The sequence below is a fragment of the Myotis davidii genome, unplaced genomic scaffold (assembly GCF_000327345.1).
Source record: "Myotis davidii unplaced genomic scaffold, ASM32734v1 scaffold57, whole genome shotgun sequence".
NCBI classification, from domain to species: Eukaryota; Metazoa; Chordata; class Mammalia; order Chiroptera; family Vespertilionidae; genus Myotis; species Myotis davidii.
In genome coordinates this window covers 184,463-200,633 of record NW_006289718.1, presented here as the reverse complement: position 1 = coordinate 200,633, position 16,171 = coordinate 184,463, and the positions used below count along the sequence as shown (strand labels likewise).

The following is a 16,171-nucleotide window of genomic DNA, read 5'->3' as shown; positions in this document are numbered from 1 at the left end:
ATTGTATTTTTTTTCCGCTGGAGCTAAAATGCCTGGTCTTATTTACTTTATTTTTTATCTTTATTGTTGAGAGTATTACAGATGTTTCCCCTTTTCCCCCTATTGCCCCCCTCCTCCCAGGTCCTGCCCCACCCCAGGCCTTCACCACACTATTGTCTGTGACCACGGGGAATGCAGATATACATATAAGTTCTTTGGTTAAGCTCTTCCTGCCCCTCTCTCCCTCCTTCCCTCTGAGATTCATCAGTCTGATCCATGCTTCCATCCCTTTAGATCTATTTAGTTGGTCAGTTTATTTTGTTAATTAGATTTCACATATAAATGAGATCATGTGTTATTTGTCTTTCTCTGACTGGTTTATTTCACTTGGCATAGGTGTGTCTCTATGTTGCCTCAAAGGGTAAGAGATCCATCCTTTTTATAGCTGCACTAGAGGCTTGGTGCATGAAATTTGTGCACTTGGGGGGGGGCGTCCCCCCAGCCTGGCCTGTGCCCTCTCACAGTGTGGGAGCCCCTCGATGGATTGCCCCAAAGAGGTAGGTCAGATCCGGGGGTCCTGCTCTGCGCCTTGGGACCCCAGGCTTTGCTGCGAAACCACGGGCCCTGTCTCCGTGCACACAGTGTGAAGCCCCCACCCACACATGCCCGCTGCGCACACAGCCTCCTGGTGATCACTCGTTGCAGTGTGAGGGCATCACGGCATGAGGGCGTGACGACCACATAGGCTTTTATTAATAGGATAGTATTCCACTGTGTAGATGTACCACAGCTTTTGTCTCTACTCATCTGCTGATGGGCATTTGGGATGTTTCCAGATCTTAGCTATTTTAAATAACACTGCTGTGAACATATAGGTGCATATATTCTTTCTGATTGGTGTTTCGGGTTTCTTAGCTTATATTCCTGGAGGTGGGGTCATTGGATTAAACAACAGTTCAACTGTGCAATTTTTAAGTCCTGAGCCTTGTGCATAGCAGGACGCTGGAAATACTGCACATGGATTTTGGTTTGCTATTTACTCCCTCCCTAAGCATCTCATCCCTTGAGGGAGGGAAATGTCTGATGTTGCTATTTTCCCTCCAAGCTTCTTATTGGATATTTAGTGCCTTAACTACATAATCAAAAGCACAAATTGGTGATTTTCTTCTCTCATTCCTAATACAGTTCCATGTCTAGCTAAAATTTCCCACCAGAGCTCCCAAACTTTAGGTAAATCAACTCAGTATCTCTAAACACTAAATGATTTGTATGTTAGAAAGCCCCTTTTTAACCTCTGAGGTTGTAGATCCCAATTTTTTAAAAACTGAGACTGGCTAGATATGCCTAGATAAAGAATAAAACACGAGAAAATTCTGTCTATAGATGGTGGAATTATGGTCATTTAACTTTTTTATATTCTTAAAAATAAAGTTGCATAGATTTGATCATTTTAAAAATTGTAGTAAAGAATAACTACAGTTCAGGCCTATTGGGGTTTATATAGAACAGATGCTGCTAATTTGGGCCAAATTTTTATTGATAATATAAGTTGATTGATTCATAACTTTTTAGTAGATTTACTGAAATTTTAAAATAAAAAATGTAAACCCCTAGCTGGTTTGGCTCAGTGGATAGAGCATCGGCCTGCAGACCAAAGGGTCCCAGGTTTAATTCCGGTCAAGAGCACATGCCCGGGGTTACAGACTCAAACCCCAGTAGAAGGCGTGCAGGAGGCAGCCAATCGATGACTCTCTCTCATCATTGATGTTTCTATCTCTCTCTTCCTCTCTGAAATCAATAAAAAAATATTTTTAAGAAATGTAAAATGACTGTAAACATCCTATTAATAAAAACCTATGTGGTCGTCATGCCCTCATGTTGTGATGCTCTCACGCCGCAACGAGCGATACCAGGAGGCTGCGTGCACAGTGGATGCATGTGGGTGGGCAGGGCTGTATGCGTGGTGCGGAGGCGAGGCCCAGGGCTCCGGCCTACTCTTTGGGGCAATCCATCGAGGATCCCCGGATGAGTGGGTGGGGCCTACCTCATCAGAGCAATCGATTGTGGGGCTCCCGCACTGTGAAAGGGCACAGGCCAGGCTGGGGGACACCCCACCCATCCCAAGTGCACGAATTTTGTGCACTGGGCCTCTAGTTTTTATGTATTTACAGTTGTAGGCTCATACTGTTTATACTGTTTTGTAAATTTTACTTTACTTAGTTGTGTGTCATGAGTATTCTTTTATGGCATTAGGATTATGCTGTTATACAGTGTGGGGCAAAAGTAGGTTTATAGTTGTTCATATGAAAAATAATACAATAATTAAATAATAATACAAAATAAACTCTGTTTTGCTTACAACTGCAAACCTATTTTTGCCCCACCCTATACATTATGACTTTTAATGGGCACCCAGGATTCTGTTGTGAACAATACATTTAATTGGTCAATCCTTTATCATGTTGTATTTGTGTTGCCTCTAATCTTTTGCGCTTGTAAATAACTGCTGTACTTTGAAACATAACTGTATTATTTTTCACTGTCACATCTATATAACCATTTGCCTCTGGGCCACCTAGTTGACGATTTGGCTGTGTAATCCAGAGGCTAAAATGAGTGATGTGGATAAATGATACTTAAATCATGCTCTTCGGTCGTGGATCACTGTTACCCAAGTGGCTTGTTCAGACTGCAATGTTGTGCAGGCACTTTTATGGATTTTCTAACCACAACTCAGTCTGTTGGGGTTTTGTTGTTGTTGTTTTTAACTCCGAAATTTTTATTTGAAAAAAATTTTACATCTACACAATAGTTAAAAATAAGACAGTGAACAGTGATATATTCTCTGGATTCATCGATTATAAATCCTTAGTTTTTAATTGGAATATCTTCACGTAAAAGGTAGGTTTTTTAAAAATGCAGATAAATAGGAAACACTGAAAGAAATAAGTTAAATGGAAAGCTGTGTGATATTCTCCAAATGATCAGGTTATCACAGTTCAGGACACTCCCTTCCCTTTGTCATGTTGGCATCATCAGCCTGTCCACTGAGTGATCTGAAGGCGGCCACACTGAACGTGGTGTGGGACCCTCTGAGGGACGCTACTAGTGGGTACTCACGGGTGCACTTCCAAGTGGTCAGAACTGGGGACTGCCCTGCCATCCCAGGGGTCCTTCTTTTGCTTTGCACCATGGAGCTCACAGTACTTCCCAGTGACACCGTAATTAAGCACTTTTCCCCAAATAATAAACCACTGGAGTTAGTGTGGCAAAAATCGGTGTTGAGGGCTCTTACTTGAGTTCAGGAGTGATTTTCTTCTTCCCCTCACCCTGGCTAAATTTTAAAATTCAAAGCATATCTCCTCATCAAGTAATTAAGCTGATTACCACTGTACATTCCAACATCATTTACATCTAATTTGATATTCTGTGGGAAGCTGCAAAGTGAATTTAACTAATAAAATGAGCTATCTTTTATATTAGGCAGTGTTAATAATTAACAGCAATATGTGCCCTATTTTGTTTTTGTTGTAGTTGTCTGCTAGCTGCAGTGGTTAGTAACCATGAATAGGTTTCAGGCCCTGCCAGAAGTGTGGACTGGTTATGACCCTGCTGAAAAGAGTTTGAGTTAGATAGGCATGGGTTTCAGTCTGTGTCTGCTCCTTACTCGTAGCGGCCCCTTAGGGAATGATCTCAACTCTGTTTTTTTTAAATTTATTAAACACAAATGTATTCAGTTTTAAGAATTAGTATAAAGCTATAGTAATCAAAGTGGTGTGGTATTGGCGAAGGGTTAGACACATAGATCAGTGGGAAAGAATAAAATCCAGAAGTAGATCTACATAAATATAGCCAATTGATTGTCATCAAAATTGCAAAACCAATTCAATGGAGAAAGGATAGCCTTTTAAACCAATGGTGCTGGAATAATTTGAATTCTAGTCCTTGAAAAAAAAAATCTGGGCTGCCTTTTAAGTTCTAAGAAAAATAGAAACGCATGTAAAATCAATCATACAAGTATTAGTATTAACAAAGAAAGTTGCTATTTTAAAGAATAATTTTGAGTTAGCATTTAGGAACTAGTCAATTATATAGAATTTAATGGAAAGTGGGGATTTAAAAATTATAGACAGAGTTTACTACTATATATCACTGTGTCTAAAAATATACAAGATATTCCAAACTACTCCAAGGCTACACAAAATAGCGTTGTACTGATAATCTTATTCTTTTGGAGCTCCTCATGATCAGTTAATGTGATCTCTTTGCTATTTGCAACATTGTTGTGAATTCTTCCTTATGAATATATTATAAGGTGGTCATACTGCCTTAGGAGAACTTTCAGTACCATTTACGGGTAAATCAAATGGATGATTGGAAGCAAGGTAAGGGGTCTCCTGTCTTTCCTGGGAGTAGTTTTTTTCTGGTTGCTTAAAGCCTTGTAGTAGAGCTCTACTGGGGTCCCCAAGGCTATACAGTGAATTCATTGTACTTCTAACGAACCTGCAAAGTATCCTTGGAGAAGTTACTGTTGATTTTTAAAAAAAACAAAAGCACCCCATGTTTTCTGTTCCGGCACAGAGCTGTGACAGAGAGCATCAATCAACTCATCACACTGTGCACCCAGCAAGCGCCTGGCCAGAAGGAGTGTGACAATGCCCTGCGGGAGCTCGAGGTGGGTCCCGGACAGGCCTCTGAGCATCCAAGAGTGTGTGTGTCTGTCCTCTGCCCATGGGGTCAGTTCCTTCTCCTCTGTGTTGTCTTTCATCTTCCTGGGAGACTATCAAGGCCAAAGTTCCATCCACGTGGGAGGAATGAGGAAAGATTAGATTTGGTGGGATTACCATCCCTGCTTCCCCTTTTTCCACTAGGATGAGAGTTATTTTGTTAAAGGATTCTTTATTTCAAACTGAAAGAGGCCTATGGTATTGGGTGTAGGTTGAAGATGAGCAAGCTCTACTTGAAAAGTTTGGGAGAGGTTATTCTGAGGCATTTGAGAGAATCTGAGATAGATGTGCTTTCTGAGTAAAAATGATTTCCCCATATATTTTATTTTGTAACATGTAAGGACCACATAAAACAAAACCCAAAAGTGGTACTCATTACCATATGCCCAAGGTGCGTGCCCATGGGGTAGAACACAGCGTGGGTGCTTTTACATTTATATTCATACTTATGGTTTATTTCTAATTTAAAATTGGTTTATGCCCAACAGTATGCCTACTTGTATGTAGAGCAGTCTTAATCAATCTAGGTTCTTCTGAAACAGCCAAATGGATGTCTCAGTAGTTATGGGTTGGTTGTACCCAAGTACCTTGAGTTTTCTGGATGATTAACATGGACCTGGCCTGGTGGGAATACCTCCCATGCCAGCAGGGGGTTTGATTGAGGCTCAGTCTGACGATGGCAATAGGCCATTGTGAGCAGGCAGAAGTGCTGGAAGTGAAAAGTGGCTTCGTACGGGACTGAGGCATTCTGAAAACAGTGGAGAGTGTTTCCTGCGTTGGGTGAATTATTTCTCAATTCCAGTCTGTTCACGTTTGCAAATATAAGTATGTAGGCTGTTGATCTAAATGAATTCTTTTGGCCTAGGTGCAAATGGATGCCTTAATGGTATCCTTACTTGCCAAAATTATGACTATTTCAGAATTGCTGTTACTAAAACAATTTTGATTATACAAAGGGTGAGAGGAGATTCTTCAATGAAATGAACTCCATTATGCGCCCTCTATCCCTCATATCTCTAACTGAGTAACTCAGCAGTTTCTACCGTGACCACCACGCAAACTTTTGCAACTTGAATGACCCTGTCTTTCTGTTGGCTGTGCCCCAAAGGTTGCTGGGTCCTCGTGCACATTTTCTCTCAGCGGGGAGGAGGTTGAATGGCTGTATCTCCAGACTTTCCAGCTTCGAAGGTCATTATAACATGAAAGCGAGGAATCACTTTCAGTCAAGTGGAAACAAAGACAGAAGAGGCAATCCGTATATGCAGTTCCTTGATGGGGACCTAAGCAAGAGGGGACATTCCCTGTAGTGCTCAAATGTAAATAAAAAGAAGCAAACCATCGCACTGAGCATCTGGGGGAGTTACCTTCTTTCAGGCCTACCATGAAAAGGTTCCAGACCTGAAAACCGCAGGCTCAATTAATCATGAAGAAATGAGTGTGTTCTTAAAATTTAAACTCCTTGGAGTTAGCCAGCAAAGAAATTGTACTGATTTACCATAAATACGTTGCCTGGCATTAACTTCCAGATTTCTTTAAGAAAAAATTCTCCCTGCCCTATAGATACCGTACTTCTCTGTCGAAATTGAAAATAAGATCCTGCTCTCCATTAATAATAACCTGAGACAACACGCACACACCCACCCCTCCATTCAATGTTGTGTGTTTAGCCGGAAATCTGATGTCATGGATACTTTGGTATAAATTCCTTTCAATTACCCGGGTCAATGAGTGATCGTGACCAGAATCCTGTGCAGGGAGGGAAGTTGATTGCTAGTATGTTAGGTTGAATTTTTCTTGTTCTGTAACACGTGCATGCTTTTCAAGTTGTGTTCTCCTTCTGTAGACTGTCAAGGGGATGTTGGACAATCCTAATGAACCTGTTAGTGACCTCTCTTACTTTGACTGCATTGAGAGTGTGATGGAAAACTCCAAGGTAAGCTGGCCTGTGCTCTTAACATTCCTCCTCGGTGTGGGAGGAGCTCAGACGTGCTTCCAGTGCATCTGCCCGTAGCTGCTCTGTATTGCTGCACGTCTCATAGTCTTCTCCTGTAGCCCTGGGCTCATGTGCTTCTCTAAACATGACTGTGCACCAGACTCATCTCGGGTTCTTTCCTGTTAAACACAGAATGCAAGGCCCCACCCCTGAGTTTCTGATTCGGTAGATCAGAGGTAGGGCTGAGATTGTACATTTTGGACAAGTTTCCAGGTCCTGCCCATGAGGTCCAGGAGCCACACTTTGAGAGCCACTGCTTCCACCATATCACAGATGGGTCTCACTGTGAATCGAATCATGTATTTTCTCTACCTGGGATTGAACTCTTGGGGAAAGCCCTTCAGTGACCTTGGCTTATATGAGCCCCTCTCCTGTGTTCTCCTTGCCATCCATCCATGGCAGCCATTCTCAAAGAGAGTGAAACTGTGGGGGAAGTTTTTGGATGTGGGTAGAAAAATCTAAGGTAATACAGCGGTTTGTGCCCCGCCCCCCCAACCTTAACCTTATTCAACAAAATCTTATTTCTCAGTAATTAAGTTGATGTGGGTGACAGTTATGGGGAAAATGTTAGAAGTAATAATCATTTTTAAAAGGTTGAGAAATCCATGATGATAATGTCCATGCTTTTGAGAATGCCAGCATCTGGTTAAAATGAAATGCGAGTGAGATGAATGGACACTGAGCAGTGGCAGTCTGGCTTTGCTTGTTTACCTCACTTCACATTAGCCTCAGGGAGACATCTCTGTCGGTGGTGTCAGGAGAGCCTGCTTTGCCTTGGGCGAAGACTAGGGTTTGTCCTGTCCAGCGTTCTTTATGGAACGATGGGTTGTCTAAGGGAGGATACATATTTTCCCCATACTTAGAGCCAAAGAGGGATGCAGAGTTAGGGAGACGAAAATACTGTATCTGAAAATACCCTCTAACTTCTGTGCTTTGCAAGTCCTTAAGGAAGCTGGATTATTTTCTATCTCCAAACAGTTTTAGGGAGTTTCTTTTTCTTTCACCCAGCCCAGGCGGCTTATTGACAAATGAAGAGCTCTGCCTTGAGTTCTAGACTTCGCAATCCCAGTGCCTCTCCAAGGGGTGGTGTTGAACAGCCTTCTGCTCCAACATCTGTTATCCTGGAAGGTAGAGCCAGCCCGCGGGGGCCTGGGGAGGCCCACAGAAGACAGAACACCAGACAAGGGGCAGGTGCCCTGCCTCTGCCCATGCCCTTCTCTGTGACCTTGTGCCTGACCTCTCTGGGTCGGATTCTGAATACTAAAATCCCCTTTAGCTGCTATTTTAGAGCCCTCTGAAGAAAATATACCAATGATGTTCAAAATATGGGAAAATATAATATTTAGGAAACCTTATTAGTATTCAGATTATATAAGCTTCATAGAGACATTTAAACTTTACTCTAAATAAGTAAGGTAATACCAGTAGAAGTGTGACTTCTGCTTTCTGGATGTGACTTCATCTACAGCTCAATGGATGTGTCTGATTTTTGTTTTCTGGGAATTAAGAGTTCTCAGTCCAGACCATTACCCTGTGGGATGCCCTGTATAGATTTTACTTTATTGATCTGAGTATATTTACTGTTTCTTCTTGACATATAGATAACTTTTGGGTGAAAGGTTTATATTTTTATTATTCAATTCTCTTTATGGAACAGAAACAACATAATTGTCTTAAATCCTTTATTAATGCAAATAAAGGGAAATAATGGCCAATATTGTAAATTAGGCATCCTTGAATGTTAAAGTTGCAAGCGTAGTTCCCTTTACCCCATGGTTTGAAGAATGCTGGTCAGAGAATATTGCTGGTTATTTGTTTTGCAGGTTCTGGGCGAGTCGATGGCAGGGATTTCGCAGAATGCCAAGACCGGGGACCTTCCTGCTTTTGGGGAGTGTGTAGGGATTGCTTCCAAGGCTCTCTGTGGGCTGACAGAGGCAGCAGCTCAGGTAAGGGACTGGTTGGTCCCCCTCCCCTGCAGTGCAGCCTGTGTCCTGTGCAGACTAGGGGAGGACCAGATCCCTGTGCGAGGCATAGGGGAGCTCCAGATGAGTTGTTTTTTGTTGTTCTTTTTTGTGGGGTGGGGGGGGGGGGGGGCATTACATAATTCAAATTCTCTCTGAGGTTTTAGAATTGCAAAAACCTTAATCATGATCCTTTTAGCATCAGAGAGAGAAAACAATGCCATCATGCCATCGGGCATGTTCCTTGCTCTTCGACTGTCCTGGGCATTTCCAATAATTATCGGGCTCATGTGACTGAAGCTTCAAAATGTCAGCATTTACCTTAAGGGATTTATCATTTGGCAGTTGCTTTGAGCCTAGATGGTTTTACTAAACCAAAGAAAACCATCCCTAGTTTGGGGGATGAAATTGCCTACCTTTATCCTACCTCACCCATCTCAGGGGAAATGAATTAAGTTTAAAATTGCTGCTCACGGATTCATTTTCTCCCTGTTATTAGTCTAATGCATCCAGAGGGCTTAAAGAAAAGACCTTCTCCTCCAGCCTCTTGTCCTCTTAGAGACCAAATATTACCTTTTCCCCTGAGCCATATTACTCATTCTTCTTATTTGCTATTGGAAATACTGGCCTAAAAAATAAGGATGCGTTAGGCAATGAGATAAGAAACCCTCATGAAGGGCGTACTCCAGGCTTGGCTGACCCACCAGCGCCATGCCATCAGCCTGCGCCCACTTTCCCTGCCTCTCCCATCTGCCAGCAGGAAGGTCAGCTTCAGGCTGAGGCTGGGTGTCCTCCCTGATGGTCCTAAGGTGTCTGCCAGAAACCGTCAGTCCAGGTCCATCCTTGTTCGTGGCCCACAGAAGAGCTTCTTGAGTCTTTCTTCAGAGCAAGGGGGCTTTGTTCCCAGGAGCCTGCAGCTAACTCCTGAGCTGGCACTCACCTGTCCATCCCTAAGGCCTGACCACTCTGATTACCTTGATAGACTTGCACTAAGGAGCCCCCTAAGCATGGCTGCTGCGTGTACATTACAGGATGGCTGTCCCCCATGGGCTCACCTGGGAGCCCGGAGCCTGAGCTGTGGTTTTCCTCTCCCTTTCCAGGCTGCATACCTTGTCGGCATCTCTGACCCAAACAGCCAGGCAGGCCACCAGGGCCTCGTGGACCCCATCCAGTTCGCCAGGGCTAACCAGGCTATCCAGATGGCATGCCAGAACCTGGTGGACCCTGGCAGCAGCCCGTCACAGGTAACCACGGGGCAAGGGTATGAGATCCGTGAGTCCTTAAGCTCTCGTAGGTGGGCTGTGGGGGAGTGGGAGGAATTAGTGAAGAATACTGTTCTTACAGAGCTTGCAAAGCCAGCTCAATGCAGCACTGGAGATAGTGACTCGGGGGGATGTCACAAAACGAGGTGAAAGTAGAAATGTGTAGGTGCTTTGAAATGGGATGCTGGAAGGCTGTTAGGGTAAAACATCCAGCATGAGATTCATCAGGAGTCTTGTGATTCCATTCAGTTCAGAGACATCCGTTGAGGGTTTGTACCGTGTTCAACATGGGTCAGCATGAGTCTGATCCAATCCCCATTACCCTTGGCGCCTAGTCTGTTGGGTAAAGTTTGGGAAATGCAGTGACTGGGCTATGATGACAGTGCCAGCAACACACAGAGGAAGGTGTGATGAATTTTCTGAGGGTCACATCACAGAGATGGTGGTGCTGAGCCAGGTCTCCAAGTTGGGTCATAATCCACAGCCCATAAAGGAGCCACAGACATTTGAGGACTAGACAGGATGTGACATTCCATGCTTACGTGGCATGGGCTCCCATTCACTTATTAAAGCAGGAGGTGCTGAAAGGAACAAGAACTGGCCAATCTGGGGTATCAGAGGCAGCCTGTGAGTGGCATGTTCATCCTGAACCCTGGGAGAGCATTCTTGAGGCAGGAGAAGGACCCAAGTGAAGGAGGCGGTACAGGGAAGACCTGGGCCTGAAGTAGGCCTCAGAGCGGGCTTGCAAGGCATCAGTGCACCTGAGTTTCCTTACCTGTCCAGTTAAGGGCAAAGGGGTGCTACCAGCCTCAGCAAAGTAGATCAGGTGGCTCCAGGAGAGCAGTTGTGTTTTGTGGGGTATGTGTTGTGGGGCAGGGGATAGTAGAGCCTAGAAGATCCCTGAGACAGACCACTTAATAAGGTGCCTGCATGAGGCAGGAGCTATCGCACCTTGATGTCTGTTTTACTTACCTAGGCCTGGACTCTGCAATGTGCTAGCCACGAGGTGCACTTGAAATGTAGCTTGTCTAGTTTTATGGGCTGTGGGTATAAAATATACACTGGACTTTGAAGACGTGATATAAGAAAAGACTGTAAAATCTCAATATTATCAAGTTGATTACATGGTGAAATGAAATATTTTGGATATTTCAAGTTTAATAAAAGATATTATTTAAATTAATTTCTTTTGTTTCTCTACTTATTTTAACGTGGTTGCTCGAAAATGACATATGGGGTTCATGCTCTATGTCTGTTAGGCAGTGCTGGCGTAGACCCTGGGCCAAACACTTCCTCCCCGGGGGTTCCACAGGACAGCTGACTGCGTCTCCTTTAAGACTGTCTGGAGCCCAACCCACTCCTACCCCTACATCAGCACCCACTTTCCTTTTCTTCATTTATTCTCTCTTGCTGAATAATTCTCGCCCTCTCCTTTCTTGGGATGACTGGGGGTGGCAGAGCTAGACACGTGTATTGTAATTACACAGGCCCTGGATGTGCGGGTTGAAGAGGAATCCAGGGCTCGGGACCAGGTGGACTCCTGAACTGGAGCCCTCTGCACTGAGGCATGGGGTGCCCCCAACCCAGCTCCATACTTTCTAGGTTCTGTCAGCCGCCACGATTGTCGCCAAGCACACCTCGGCCTTATGCAACGCCTGCCGCATCGCCTCGTCCAAGACAGCCAACCCAGTGGCCAAGAGGCACTTTGTCCAGTCAGCCAAGGAAGTCGCCAACAGCACCGCCAACCTGGTGAAGACCATCAAGGTAGGTGGCTGGACTGAGGCCTCATAATCCCTGCAACACCTGCTGCAGAGGGGAGAGGACAGGGTTTACGCTCTGTTCTCCTGAGACGTAGGTCTAGTGGAGTTTAACTTCTAATTTGGTCACATGATTTAAGTCTCTGAGGATGAGTCCCTTACAAGTGGAGACATTCATCATGGAAAATCAACAGCCTTGGTCTCTCCTAACCTTTCAGATAGTGGGGAGCTCCCCAAATTCTGGACGTGAGAAGCTTTGGGGCAGAAATCTGGAAGCGTTGGCTATGGGGCATCCCTTGGCACTGTGTTTGGGTAGCAAGCATCCTGTGTGTACTTAAACTGTGTGCTCCTGTGGGTTCATTCTGAGGGGGCTGGTGGAGGGTCCCACCATTGTTATAAAACTGGAGCAAGTGGAGGGAGACGGGAATGGGAAATTGTGAGAAAAATCACTTTAATCTAAAAAAAAAATCAATTTAATCTATCCTGTGATATGTACTCTTTATAGTTGATTAAATGTTTAAAAGGGACATCAGAGTTTTGAAACAGACCAAGTTCATGTTTGTGTGAAAGGCCATGGATAGGTTGGGGCAGGGGCATGGTGAGGAGGCAATTGTAGTGGCTGGAATGTAGCATTTGTAGGTAGGTGATAAAACCACAAACCCAGTCTGCCCTAAGCAGGGACAGGCAGACAGGAGGCAGCCGGCCCTGTGGGGAAATAGCCACGGCCTGGACCGTAGACCCCAGGCAAAGAGTCCAGCGCCCCCTCCAACCTGTACAGGAGATTGTGTGGGAAGCCAGCTACCAGTTCTGTGTAAACCAGGATGTGGAGGAGGGAGAGGCATTGGAGGGTTAACTGTTTAAGGATGTTCACGCTCCTGGAGATAGGAGTATGCTTTGTTGCTGGGCAGGTCTGGAGTAATGGGACTTTCCCCCCTCTCCCCCCATCTCCCTCCAGAGGGTAGGGCACAGGACCCCTCTTTTCCCTTTCACTACACAAAGCCAGTGTGTTCACATGGAGACATTAGTCAACGGGCTGAGCCAAGCAGAAGCAAAGAGAGAACACACAGCCCAGCAGCAGCTGGCCGCCTGTGGGCCAGAGTCGGAGCAGGTGCCCTGGTCAGCAATTCCTTAGCTGTTTAAATGGAGTCTTTCAAACAAAAACAAGAAACCTGCCTATTTGAAGACAATTATGAAGGTTGAAAATGAAAACATTGAAGCCAGTGCCCTAGGATCCTGGTGGCGGCCCACCTTAATTACCATCATAGTTCATGGTATTAGAAACGAATGCAGCTTACATTTTTAAACGTTTAGCTCGTATGAAGCCTGTCCCAAGTGTTTTGTGTATATTACTCATTCGGTCCTCACAGCCACCCTGTGCTTATTCCCATTTCACAGACAGGACGCTGTGGCAACAGGGAGGTTAAGTAACTTCCCCAAGGTGACCCCGCCAGTAAGCAAACCAGACCCCCTGCTCTTCCCACTCTCTCTTCTGCTCTCACCCTGGGGATGATGTGCACATCTTCTCTGTGGAGAAGCTGATTCGTCTCACCACCTTGGGAAGAAATACTTTGATTTGTCCACAGTGCGCATGTGCAAATTTGGGGGAGGGTGGAGGTAGAAAGCAAGAAAATTGAAAGTAGTGACATCATGGTTGGTTGCTTGTATTCTTATTTCTTTGTTGTTGTTGTTAATCCTCACCCTAGGATATTTTTTCCCCATGGATTTTTAGAGAGAGTGAAAGAGTGGGAGAGACAGAGAGAAACATCAGTGTGAGAGAGACACATCAATTGGTTGCCTCCTGCACATGCTTCCCGATTGGAGCCGGACATCAAGCCTGCAACCGAGGTACATGGCCTTGACCAGAATCAAACCTGCTACCCTTCAGTCCACAGGCCGACACTCCAGCCACTGAGCTAAACAGGCTAGGGTGCTTGTAATTTTATTAAATCAGTTAAACGTGGCCATTTTCTGATCATTAAAAAACAGGCTATATATAGATGGGTCAAGGGAGTAAAAAAAAAAAAAAAAAGGAAAGAAACAATTGTTTAGAAATTCCTGGAAACCTTTCTTCTCTGCCTCCTCCTTGGCTTTAAATCCTACCTATCCCTGTTAAGATCTCATCTTCTTTCCAGATTCTCCTCACAGTGTCAAACCCTCTGCAGTTCCCTGCAGCAGATGTGCTTGTGTGTCAGCCTGAAAGATAGGCCTGTGCAGAACATCAGAGAAGGGACTCAGGATGATGTCCTGTGGAGAAGAGGAAGGCCTTACCGCCCCGGAGCACCCCGGGAATCGGTAGCAATGCCAAGGGAACAGAAATGAACCTTCACCCCCCAACTCGCCAAAATGTGCTGGTCTTTCCATTCCCACTGAGTGGCAGGGTTTGCTGGGTACCATACACTTTATTTTAACTTACTAATAGGAAAATGGTAGAGGGTCATTTCACTGTAGCTCACTAATACCATATACTGAATAGAGTCCTGTTTTAAGGGATGGTTAAGAATCCTGTCAAATAGTAAAACAAATGACTAACTAATTCCCTAAATGCTTAAGGCAACCCTCATAGTTGTCTTTTACCATAAGTTTTATGCTCCTTGGTGCTTTTTTTTTCCTTTTAACCATGAGGATGTGCCCAGGCCTAAATCCCAGCTGCCACACCCTTACAATACCCCCCAAAAGGAGGGGACGCTAAGGGAGGAGCATCGGGGATCGGGGAGCAGATCACCTCTCAGTGGGTTATCAGCACCCATGCAGAATGTGTGCTTCCAGGAATCTTAAACCTCCACGGATGGCATTCCTTAAAATGCCAGAGCATGACTTAGCAAGTGTAACTATCTTCGCCCCACTTCCTGCCAGGGCAAGTTAGAAGCACACAGACCCCTAGCTATGGTTGCTGTCTTTCTACTGGTCCCCACGTACAATGCTGCCTGCCTTTCTCTCGAATCGGATGTGTGGAATGGACTGTTATTTTAAATGTGCAGTCGCTCGGGTTTGGCTGCCAAGTAGAAACTGTGCAGCAACAGCTTTTGTTTTCCTGAGAAGTTGGAGCGTGGCCTTGCCCCTCACAGTGGAGTTGAAGCTCAGGGTTTTGTGATGAAGTTTTTCTAGGTACCAACAACCAGATCCAGTTGTCGTTAATCAGTTTGACCTGGCTGTTTTGGTCATCCTTCTGTTTAGATTGGTAAAGTAGGTGTCTTCAGAAAAAGAGGGGAAAAAAGGGCTTCTCTGACTCCTTATTCTTGTCGCCTTTGTCTAAGGCAGGGGGTGGGCAAACTTTTTGACTCGAGGGCCACAATGGGTTCTTAAACTGGACTCAGAAGAAGGAGTTGTGGTGTGTTTCCCGACATTGCCATGTTAACACTGCTGCTGGTGAAGGAGCGGAGGGGAGAGCAAGAGAACCCTCCGCTCTTTTGACTCCGCAGGCTGGATAGAACAGCCGAACGGGCCGGATCCGTCCCGCGGGCCGTAGTTTGCCCATGGCTAGTCTAAGGTCAGTAGGAGAGAAGGCAGCCAGGGGTCATGGGTTCTAGTTTGAGGCAGGACCTTGGCTTAGCATGTCACTTTCTGGGTGTTGGTTTTATCATCTGGAACTTTGGAGAGCTGGGGTTAAATGATCTGTAAGGTTTCTCCCGACTCCCACAGCCTTGAATCTGTGACCTGGCACGCCTGCAGATGTCATTTCTCCCAGCTCCGTGAGCGGTTCTGCTGAGTGAGAACATCCAGAGGAGCTGGTCCAGGGGCCGAGAGCGCCCTGTCCCTATGCGGCCTAAAGTGAAGTCACCCTTTCATTGTTAAGGCTGGTCCACTGACCTTCTGTGACAGGGACCGTCTCCATGAAAGCTGCTGTGCCTGCTTGCAGTTTCTCCAGTGGGCAGGCCTGAGTATACAGCTCCCTTAGGTGGCTGAGCCATCCCCAGGGTGGGAGCAGCATTCACAGTGAAATAGTATCTTTGTGAGCTATCCTTTCTGATGACAAGTGCTTCCTTTATATGAAACTAGAGGCCTGGTGCACAAAATTCGTGCACTCGGGCGTGTCCCTCAGCCCGACCTGTACCCTCTCGCAGTCCGGGAGCCCTCAGGGGATGTCTAGCTGCTGGCTTAGGCCCGTTCCTTGTGGGGAGCAGGCCTAAGCTGGCAGTTGGATATCCTTAGCGCTGCCGTGGAGGCAGGAGAGGCTCCCACCACTATCAGCCTGGCTTGTGGCTGAGCAGCGTGCCCCCTGTGGGAGCTCACTGACCACCATGGGGCAGCTCCTGCATTGAGCATCTGCTCCCTGGTGGGCAGTGTGCATCATAGTGACCGGTCGTTCCGCCGTTCAGTTGATTTGCATATTAGCCTTTTATTATATAGGATAGCTTTTCCTTTTTAAAAATGAAAAAAAGCAGGTGATGTAGCTGGTGTTCTACTCCATGTTATTCAAGGTCTTGTCCTAATGTGTTACATTATAGGTATGTGACATTAGGGTCCATGCTCAAAAAAAAAAAAAAAATTCTTC

At 45.4% G+C, this 16,171-nt stretch overlaps 1 protein-coding gene across 3 annotated transcripts in view; it reads left to right on the top strand.

The window, feature by feature from the left end:
* The window catches only part of TLN2 (talin 2), a 427,582-nt gene that overhangs the window by 330,564 nt on the left and 80,847 nt on the right, over positions 1 to 16,171 (top strand). For all 3 annotated transcript variants that reach the window (XM_015563004.1, XM_006762311.2, XM_015563003.1), the window contains 5 exons: positions 4,561 to 4,654; positions 6,550 to 6,639; positions 8,523 to 8,645; positions 9,761 to 9,904; positions 11,525 to 11,686. In XM_015563004.1, coding sequence (XP_015418490.1) covers positions 4,561 to 4,654; positions 6,550 to 6,639; positions 8,523 to 8,645; positions 9,761 to 9,904; positions 11,525 to 11,686 — 613 coding nt within the window. The remainder of the gene's footprint in view (positions 1 to 4,560; positions 4,655 to 6,549; positions 6,640 to 8,522; positions 8,646 to 9,760; positions 9,905 to 11,524; positions 11,687 to 16,171) is intronic.